Consider the following 10699-nt stretch of genomic DNA (forward strand, 5'->3'; position numbering starts at 1 on the left):
TGGTTAGCTCCCGTCGTAACACTAGTGAGCTGGATACAAGTTTAAGGAACAGATGCCTCAAGGTCTAAATTTCAGCAATAACACATTAAATATATAATGAACAAGTTGCAACAAAAGATTACAAAATGTACAAAGAAACAGGAGGTGATAGACCAGGCAAAGGGGAAGATTAAAACATTAGAAACAATCAGTGAGGAGGATCAGACCTGGGACATTCCAGACAAAGATTTTTAGAACATGGTCCGAAATATGCTCAAACTGCTGAAGGAAAATGCAGACAAAGAACTTAAGGAAGTCAGGAAAACAAAAGATTATATATATATATAAAAGAAAACATCAGTAGAGAGACTGAAATTATAAAAAAGGAACCAAACAGAGTTGAAGACCCCAGTAACAGAAATTAAAATTCCTTAGAGGGGGTTCAACAGTAGATTGGAGCTAGCTGAAGAAATCAGTGAACTTGAAGATAAGACAATTGAAAGCATCCAGATTGAGGAGCAGAAAGGAAAGAATGACAGAAAACTGAGCAGGGCCTGAAGGACCACTGGACACCATCAAGCTTCCACTATACCCACATTGTGGGAGTTCCAGGATGAGAAGAAAGAGAGAATATTCTAATAACGGCTGAAAACATCCCACATTTAATGAAAGGCATGAATTGATACATCCGAGATGCTCAACAAATTCCAAACAAGATAAACTCACACTGTACCATGTTAGAGTCAAACTTTCAAGGGTCAAAAACAAAGAGAGAATTTTGGAAGCCACAAGAGAAAAGCAATTGTCATGTACAAGGAAGACCCCATAAGATTAACTGCCAATTTCTCACTGGAAACCACAGAGGCAAGGAGACAGTGGAAAAACATATTTAAAGTACTAAAACAAACAAACAAAAAATGACCAAAACTAATTCTACATTCACCAACACTATCTTTCAAAAAACAAGGGAGGGTTAGTTTCCTGGTGCCTGCCCATGTGAAAAAAAAAAAAAAAACTAGGGAAGAATTAAGACATTCCCAGATAAACAAACGCTGGGGAACTTCATCACTACTAGGCAGCCCTATAAAATGCTAAAGGGAGTTCTGTAGGTTGAAAAGTAAGGGCAGTTCAATTGACTAAAGCCACATGAAAAAAATAAAGATCTCCACAAAGGACAATGACAGGGGTAAATACATATACCAGTAGTACTATAGTACTTTTTATTTGTAACTCTGCTTTTTACTTCCTACAGGATTTAAAAGGCAAATGCATAAAATGTAATTATAAATCAATGGTTGTGGCCTCACAATGTACAAATATGTAATTTATGACAAGAACTGCATAAAGATAGGAGGACAAAGGGGTACAAGAACATAGTTTGTGTATGCAATTGAAGTTAAGGTGGTATCAGGGCAATCAAGACTGTTACACATTTAGAATGCAGATTTAAGTCCCATGGTGACCACAAAGAAAATACCAGAGAATATGCAAAGTCATGGAAACAAAGTAGATTACAAGTTACCAGGGACTGCGAGAAGGGGCAATGAATAGTGAATGTAAAATGAGTGCAGGGTTTCTGGGTGGGCCATGGTGGCTCAGCAGGCAGAGTTCCCGCCTGTCACGCCAGAAACCTGGGTTCAATTCCCGGCACCTGCCCATGTTAAAAAAAAAAAAAAATAGAGTGCAGGGTTTCTGTTTGTCGGGAAGAAAAAGTCTTTTGTACGGGCATTGTGAGCATATTTAATCCCACTTTAATGGATGCTTGGGGGGAGATGGAATGGAAATGTTTATTTTGCATATGTTTCCACAATTACAAAAAAGAGACAAACTAAAGATACAGTGACAAATGAAATAATGATATTGACTGAGATCTAAGAATGGGGGAGAAAAGATTTAAAAGGACATTATTAGGACATAAGAAAAAACTGGAATATAGAACATAAGCTTATATCAATGTTAAATATCTTGAACTTAGCTGCACTTCAGGTGATAACATAAGTGTGTTCTAGTCTGCTAGCTGCCAGAATGCAATATACCAGGAACGAAATGGCTTTTTAAAAGGGGAATTTAATATTTTGCTAGTTTACAGTTCTAAGGCCAAGAAAATGTGCCAATTAAAACAAGTCTATAGAAATGTCCAATCAAAGGCATCCAGGGAAAGATACCTTGGTTCAAGAAGGCCGATGAAGCTCAGGGTTTCTCTCCCTCTCAAGTGAGAAGGCACATGGTAAACACAGTCAGGATTTATCTCTCAGCTTGAAGGGTACATGGTGAACACAGCATCATCTGCTAGCTTACTCTCTTGGCTTCCTGTTTCATGAAGCTCCCCCGGAGGCATTTTCCTTCTTCATCTCCAAAGGTTGCTAGCTGGTGGACTCTGCTCTCTGTGAATCTTTCTCATTCTCCAAAATGTTTCCTCTTTTATAGGACTTCAGAAACTAATCAAGACCCACCCAAATGGGTGGAGACACACCTCTACCTAATCCAGTTTAACAACCACTCTTGATTAAATCACATCTCCAGGGAGATGATCTAATTACAGTTTCAAACATACAATAGTGAATAGGGATTAGAAGAAGCGGCTGCATTTACAAAATGAGATTAGGATGAAAACATGGCTTTTCTAGGGTACCTACATCATTTCAAACTAGCACACCTTGTTCATAGGAAATGTACATGGAAGTATTGTATTCAAGGAGTATTATATATGCAGCCTGCTCTCAAATATTCACAAAATAGACATATAGACAGAAAGGGCAAAAGTGACAACATGTTAAAATTGGTGGATCTTGATATTTGTGGGTAGGAGTGGAGCTACGTAGGAGTGCTCTGTAAGAGACTTGCATTATTTTTGCATCTGTCCTGTAAGTTTGAAATTATTTCAAAATAATAAGTTAAAATAAAGAAAAGGAACCAATCAAACAGGAAAGCTCTTGCATTCCACGCCAGACAACTGAACACCTGCAGCCAATTTCCCCAAACACCTGTCTGGGTCCCTGGAGTAGCCCTACTTGTCTGGGATCTAGAACTACCCCACTCTCATAGCCCCAAGTGGAAAAACTCCCTAAAGCCAGTCCATCCACACCCCAGAGCACACCCGCCCCCAGGAGCAGAAGAAGACTAAAGACAAGGGCCAAAAGAGTTTCCTGGCAGAACAGAGTGGAGCTGTGTCAGTTCAAACGATGTGGACATTGACCCACCAGTAAGCCACACATTTCACAGCGCAATGAAGAACATACACGAATAGTATGTGTACACCTCTGAAACAAAAGCAATTTTGCACTGTGTAGTTCTTTTTTAGGATCTGTGATACTAATTCTGATCTTTTCTACTCAATTATACTTGTTTTTTCACATGCTGCTCTCAACCCACCAAACTGATTTCACACCCACTAAAGGGTCACGACCTACAGTTTGAAAACCTCTGAGTGAGGCAGAGGACCCAGAACTCACCTCCGGGGCCAGAACAACACGTTCTTTCCTGATCTGGCTCCTCTTGGCTTCCAAGTCTGAAACATTAGCGGCCAACTGCTTGGGCAACGACGTGGTGCCTTGTGAATCACAGCTGCGGGCATAGCTCCAGCACAGATGCAGAGGAGGGCTCCAGGTTCAGCCACCATCCACAGGGGCTAAGGGCTGTGCAAAACAGCCACCAAGTCCTGGGCCTCTCCTCACCCCAAACTGGAACCCTACCAAGAAGAGCCCTGCACCTCGGTTTTACTAAGGCTGCCTTTTTGTCTTACAAACCTTGCTGTATAACCCCTTCCACTTCAGTTTCTGCTTTCCTTAACCCACTGCCCAAAAGCACGTGATTTTTGCCTTCCTCCGGATTTTGCATGTTCCCTCAGATTCTAACATACTTTCAAGACATTCATTCTGACTTTTCCCAAACATATCCTCCACTACTCCTTGCCATCCCCACAAAGATTCCCACAAGAGGGTTTAATCCATTCTAAAATATGTCAGTCAAGCTAAGTCTTCCAGAGATAAAGTTCTGTGACAAGCCCTTCTCTGGAGAAGAGGAGGAAGAGGGTAAATACAGATGCAAGAAGAGGGTTGTTTCTGCCCTCAAACTCATGGGAACAGGGAACAGAAGCGCCATTCAATACTTACAAAAAGAGTAAACATTACCCAACTAATGGTCATTGTACAAAGCAGGGAAAGTGCCAAGTCTGGGAGGGGAGGCCCATTTGTGGCCACCAGAGCAGTGATTCTCAAATTTTTCCTGGTAGTGGAACCCCGGGAAGTTCTGCAAGGAACTCCTTGAAATTCTAACCCATTAGACAGAAATAAAGCAATATTTTATTGCTAAAAATCAAATGACACATGCTAGATTCTAAAACAGCTAAGTAGCAGTAAGTACCAAGATTTCAGATAATATGGAAGAAAACTTTCAAATTGAGAAAATTCTATCCAATTAACTAGGTCTGCTCTGCACATTAGACAGACAGTCACCATTCAAGGTTACAGCTACAGACACCAGTCCAGCTCCTGGAGTACCAGGCTGTCAGGTAAGCAAAGAATGTGAGTGCCTGGGCAAAGCTTATCCTGACTTAAGTGTAGGGTGGGGTTTCTGAAAGAGAAGAGGCAGCCAAGGAGAACAGCACGTAGCTTTATAAATCAGGTAAGCTATAGCTTAGATACATAATGGGTCTTTATGACTCACTTAGCACTGACAACATGAGCAGTCAACCCTTTGCTTTAAACAGCCTTGCAAATAACCATTCACCCAAGACCAGCATGTGAATGAAACTGTCAAAACTGTTATTTTCATTATTGTACTGCTGAAGACTGCCGAGTTTTAAAGAAATGCACTTCCATTAACTCCACTCCAAAGTATATCATTGCAAAGACCATACTTTCAAAAGGAACATCTCAGTCAGAAAATAAGGAATAGATATGACAACACAATGCCAAAAAGTAGATACAACTGCTATGAACGTTCACTATAAAATTATCCCTCAACTCATATTAAAAGAGCGCAGATGTACTGGACACAGTGGTTTCTCAAAAGCCCAGTGAAAAGTAAGCTCACAAATATTTACAATGGACTTGACACAACAATAGCTCAGGGCCACAGCACTTCCTTTTCAGTCCACTGATGCCCTGCAGGCTTCTAGGAGTCAACAAATGGGTTCCCCAAATGATCAGTCCCCAGGGCAAAAAACGTTTTATTAGGAGCCAAACAGCCCCAATAATAACTTCTACTCACTACCCAGCCTCCTTCCTGCAGAAACCTCCAAAGGCAGCTGAATGGCAATGAGCCTGAGGCAAGAGGAAAGAGCTGATGCTGCAGATGCTGCAGACACTGCCGTTCCCGGCGACCTGGGCAGCAGTTCAAGCCCTGGCATCACCTGTACACCAGTCCCCGGGGTGAACCGGGGCAGAGCTGGAATCTACTTACTGGATCAGCCGCGCTATGAAAAATGTCCAAGAATGGCAGGCCCCTAGCAGCTAATACAGGAACAGCTACTGCCACCTGCTCCTCTCCCCCCAAGGGCCCTCCCCAGGACCCCACCAGGTCCCCACCCTCTTCCACCTCCATGCAGGCGACCAAGGGTGACCCCTGACCACTCAGCAAGGACTGAGCCTGCCCGGACAGGTGAGGCAGCAAAGGGGCATGCAGCCACTTACCTCCAAAGTTGGCCAGCCGTCCAATGCGCGTAACCGGCACCTTCCGCTCCCGTGCCCGCTCACTGAGCTAAAGGGGGGAGAGGGGGAGACCTCATGGAATCAGCGAGACGGACAGGACCAGCCCTCAGGAGTTCATGCCTTCCACACATCCCCTCCTACCCACAAAAGCGAACTTCACAAGAAGAGCCCCTCAAACTCCAGACCATGGCTTCCAAAGGTGCCCTGGGAGCGCCAATGCCAGCGCCTCAGCAGGCACGCCCCAGCCATCCAGGGGCCCTGACACGTACCATCTGCTTGTGAGGCTTGCTCTTGGGGTGAGCCTTGGCCTGCCGGGCCTTCTCAATGTCCTCGGCCGTGAGGCCCCCCACAGGGGACTGGTCCTGGTGGAGGAACCTCCGCTGGAAGCCCGTGGGAGAGAATGGGTCTCCAGGTCCTACAAAGAGCTTCCCATTCATCCTACCCAGGGAGGCGGCCTGGCCCGGGAGCCCGGCTTCCCTAAAGGGTCCGCTGGCCACATAGGCAGGAGCCGGGCCCTCACTGTGGGACGGATCCGGGGGCAGCGGCGATGGCTGTGCAGGGGAGGAGGCTGCGGAGACATCTGCCCCAGGCCCTGAGAAGTTGATCTCTGCTTCTGCTTCCTCAGAGCTTTCAGGGTAAGACTCTTCCTGCTTATTCCAGCCCTGCAGGGCACACAAAAAAACAGCATTCAGAGGAGCAAGAGGGCAGCCAAGAGCCCCACTGTGTCCAGCCCCCGCCCCTCCACGCAGGGTAGCACCCTTCCCTCTGTGATCCCCAGAGGACAGACCCGCATTACTCCCAGGGCCACTTCTGGAAGTTGAAGACCACCCAGCCCTGGCCCAGAAATGAAGTGTGTCCTGGCGAGTCAACCCCACTGGGTTGCTGAGCACCTACTGCCTGCCGAGCCAGGCCAGAGAAGGAAGCACTGGGAATCTACTCCCTGGCAGAAAGTTCCACAACTATGAACTGGGGCTAAGGAGGGGACGCCCAACATATGTGGAGAGGGTAAACCATGGCCGAGCAAGGGCCAAGGGGCATAGGACGGGGATATCCCCTGCCCACCCCCAGCCAGCATGGCCATGATGGCAGTGTTACCACCAGGCAGCCTCTAGCAGAGGCTCTGAGAGACACCAGGCCTGACTGTCCCTGGGAGCTTGGGGACAGAAGAAGGGAGCAAGAGGGACACTGTTTTTGCCTTGCAACAGTCCCCGAGGGCCCGACATTCTATTTTTGAACCCTGGGCAACTGTGATTGTTGACCTTTCTGCTGCTTCCTTGTCTGGAAACACAGCTCACCACAGTCACAGAGCCGTGTGGGGCTACAGACGATGACCCAACAGGGACACAATGCCCAGGAAGCTCTGATTAGAACGGCAGCCAGCTTCCCATCACCTGAAGCTGTGAAACACCTAAAGCAGCCTACCCGCACAACTCCACATGCTGCCTGCGGGTTATACAGAAGCAGTGGCAGGCCCAAAGCCCACTCACTCACTTGCAGCTCTACTAGGCATTATGGGAAGAGAAATTAGCTGGGACTCTCATTTCACAAATGGGAAACTGAGGCCAAGAGCGCTGAAACAATATGGTCAAGACTCCCCTGCCAGAAAATGAAGTAGAAGTCAAAAGCCTGTCACTCGCCCAGCCAGGTGCCCTGAGACCACCTGACAGCAGTTTCCTTAGAGCAGAAATAAATCGTGTTTCCACCCACTGGGTACCTCTCAAGACAGGCAGCGAAGCCCTAAAGGGAGGAAGTCCGGGGCAGGTTGCACGAGCTTCATTTATTATCACCTCTCCAGCACTCTTTTTCCACTTAAAACTTTCCTCTGCAGGCAGTATGAGGTACAAGGGGGAGCTGAGGGTGAAGCTGAGCCCCTGAAGATGCAGAGCCGAGCCAGCGCAAGAAGAGGAAGAGCCGAGCAGGAGGCGGGGAGAGTCCCTGCAGCCCTCCCAGGGAGCCGGTTCCTTCCCTTCTTCCCCAGAAGCCCACCCAGCCAACAACACTAACATAAAGCCAAAGAATAAGATGTCTTTGACTATTACATTTTTCTTTGTGATTTCTTTTTCTAATATCCAAAATTAAAAGGCCTCTCTTCAGAACCTTCAAGTCAGAACCCAGGAAGGAAACCTAAGCCAGACGGAGCAGAGTAGACTCAAGAGGAAGCCCCTGCAGACCTGGCCTGGCTCCCTGCCCTCCACTCAGCACCCTGGGCCACCATGAGGAGGTGCTCAGGAAGCCCTGGTGGGTTAGCTGGGCTGAGCAATGGGGGAGCTGCACTGATGCCCCCGGAGCCCTTTCAGCTCAGGCATGCTCAGTCAGTTCCTGTAACTAAAGCTTTGGCACTACATAAGCCCCACCATGCCAGGGCAGTCAGGGAGCACTGACAAGACCAGCTGCCATGGCCATGGCCCCGCTCCACAAGCCCGGGTCTCACATGAGCACCAGGTCCCAGCCCCTCCCGCAGCCCTCCCACTGCCAGGCAGCGCCCTTACCTGCACCTCCCGCAAGACGGAGCCAAACTGCTCCAAGGCTGTGGACTGCAGGGCCCTGGCCGCCATGACAAGCTCCCCACCGAAGCCCAGGTGCTGCAGGTGAGTGTCCACGGCCGCCTGGGCCAGCTTGGTAAGGCCTTTGACCAGCATGAGTGCATCCCCCAACATGGCGGCCATCCTTCCGGGCTGGAAGAAAGGAGGGCATCAGGGGAAAGGGTTTTCCACCGCACATCTGCTCAACTCTGCAGGTTGCTTCTTTTTTCTTCCGACCTCCACTTCTGATCCAGAGAAAAGACGGAGGAGAAGTGCCCAGAGCTCAAGGCAGACTCTGGGGTGCCTCCTGACACTCCTGGGGCACTGGGAGAAGGATTAAAGATTCTATATTTGACCGGATAGTCTTTAAGTCTGCATGTTGCTCATCCCTTCCCACACATTTCCTCCCCTGGGCCTCACAACAATCCTGCGAAAAACATCTAGGAAAAAATTCAAGCCCAAAGTTTCAGGGCTTCAAACAGCAGAACCAGGGCTTGAATCCGGGCAAACCAACTTCTGGCCTAGGGCTCTTTCCTCTGTTCCAGAGCTGCAGGGCCAGAGCTCACACTAGTGGGGGTGATCACCTACTTAACAGAATCACAGACGGGGGAGGTTATGAAACAACACTAGCAAGGGTCCTTGACCAGAACTTGGGGCCCTCCAAAGACGGTGGGTTTGCTTCTGCCTGCGCTTTATGGGAGCAGCCCCAGCACACTGCCGGAACTCCTGGGCATGGGATAAGGCTACCTCTACTTGTAAGAAGAGCTGTGGTGGAAGTCAGAGAAACCGTGAATGCATGGGAGCCTAGAGAGCTGAGATGGCCTGCTATCATCTTCCCTCAAAGGACACCTTTGCCTTCAAAATGACAACAGCTACCAGGCATGGGGATGAGTGCTTTCCATACATCACCTCCTTTTCATCTTCATGAAACAACATTATCACTGTTATTATTCCATTTCACAAATGAGAACACCAAAGCCAGAAAGGTTAGCTGGCTGGCCAAGGCCAGTGAGCCTCTCCAGCCACACAACCCTTCCCCCTGACCCCAGAGCCCTCTGCAGGGACAGGGCACAAATGGACCACACACAGCCTAAGCAAAGCCAGGGAAGTTTTTGGAAGGTGACCATACCCTTGAAAGAGAATGGAGAGGTGGAAGGAAACCTGGCCTGACCTATCACCCAGTGCCATTTCTCACTCTGCATTTCATGGCAATAAACGAGGATCAGCCTCACAGATCAAATCTCTATGACTGTGAAGAGATCAAGTAATCAGAGCTCAAACAGGGCCAGCGCTGTCTCTTAACAACTCCATGGCCCCCTGGCTCCACCCCCAAGCTACCAAGATAGACTTTACTCACCACTCACAACAACAGGGCCAAAGCATTGCCCACAGGGCACACCAGAAGCTAACGAGGGAAAGGCTGCCTAAAAGGGACAGAGATGGCAGGGCAGGAGCCCCAGACACATGTGCTCAGGACACTTGCTGCCGGCTGCAGGACCACCCACCACACCTACTGTCCGAGGGAGCCCCAGAAACAAGTCTTCCCCTTGTCTCTGGGCCTCTAAATCCAGCCCAGATAACTTCTATAGGCCACAAACTCTGGTAATTTCTAAACTTCACTACCCAGTTATCTGAGGTCAAAGCTTCCTCAGAACTGCTAAAAATACATAAGACCTATTTAATGCAGACTTTGCTTTCAGGCTGAAAACTAATTCTGCTTGAATTTTCCATCCAAGTTATCACACATCATCAGGTTTTTCTACAGCCAAGACAATAAATGATTTTTTCCCCAATTTACCCTGTCCTAGCTCGACTGGCCCATAGCACCGATAGGAATTAAATTTTACAAATCCACTGAAGTTTCTGCATGCTGCTGTAACACACACCTGGAACTCACTAGAATCCAACCCTAACTCTTCTGATTTCTAAGAATGATGACACTTAATATGTCTCTCTTTTTAAAAAGAAGAAAAGGATTTCTGTAACAGGCCAAAATTATACCTACTTTACAATGATGCTAAAGCCAAAAAATAAAGGGGAAAAATGTGACTACATTGAGCAGAAAAATTAAATTCCTGAATTTTCAAGGGAATTATCAGTAATCATTGTCTCAGTATTCTCCTAACTGTTTTAGTGCATATATCCTACTTTCAAAATGGCAAATGTATTTTGTTGGGGACTGAATTGTGGCTCTCACAAAAGATATGTTCGGGTCCCGACCCCTGGTCCTGTGGGTATGGACCCGTTATAGTTAAGATTTTTTTAAAGTGTTATTTCAGTTAAGGTGTGGTCCAAATGAATCAGGTAGGGCTTTAATCCAGATTGACAAACAAAGTGAAAGCCAGAGAGAGAGAGATGCCGTGGGGAGCAGCCAGAAGCTGGAAGCCAACAGAACCCAGAAGAGAAAGAAAGCAAAGGTGCCGCCATGTGCACTGCCCTATGTTGGAAAAGCCAAGGAGCCCCAAAGACTGCCAGCCAGCCAAAAGAGATCAACCCCCATAGGAAGCAAGTCTTCTGGCTTCTGAAACCCTGAGTCAATAAAATTCC

The 10699-nt window shown here is 47.4% G+C and overlaps 1 protein-coding gene across 2 annotated transcripts in view; it reads right to left on the minus strand.

Moving 5' to 3' along the window:
• The window catches only part of COQ8A (coenzyme Q8A), a 59793-nt gene that overhangs the window by 31248 nt on the left and 17846 nt on the right, over positions 1-10699 (minus strand). For both annotated transcript variants that reach the window (XM_077168559.1, XM_077168558.1), the window contains 3 exons: positions 8120-8305; positions 5900-6292; positions 5613-5679 (listed from right to left, as the gene is read on the minus strand). In XM_077168559.1, the coding sequence (XP_077024674.1) occupies positions 5613-5679; positions 5900-6292; positions 8120-8296 (637 nt within the window). In that variant the 5' untranslated portion in view covers positions 8297-8305. The remainder of the gene's footprint in view (positions 1-5612; positions 5680-5899; positions 6293-8119; positions 8306-10699) is intronic.

Source organism: Tamandua tetradactyla, chromosome 7 (assembly GCF_023851605.1).
Source record: "Tamandua tetradactyla isolate mTamTet1 chromosome 7, mTamTet1.pri, whole genome shotgun sequence".
Lineage (NCBI taxonomy): Eukaryota > Metazoa > Chordata > Mammalia > Pilosa > Myrmecophagidae > Tamandua > Tamandua tetradactyla.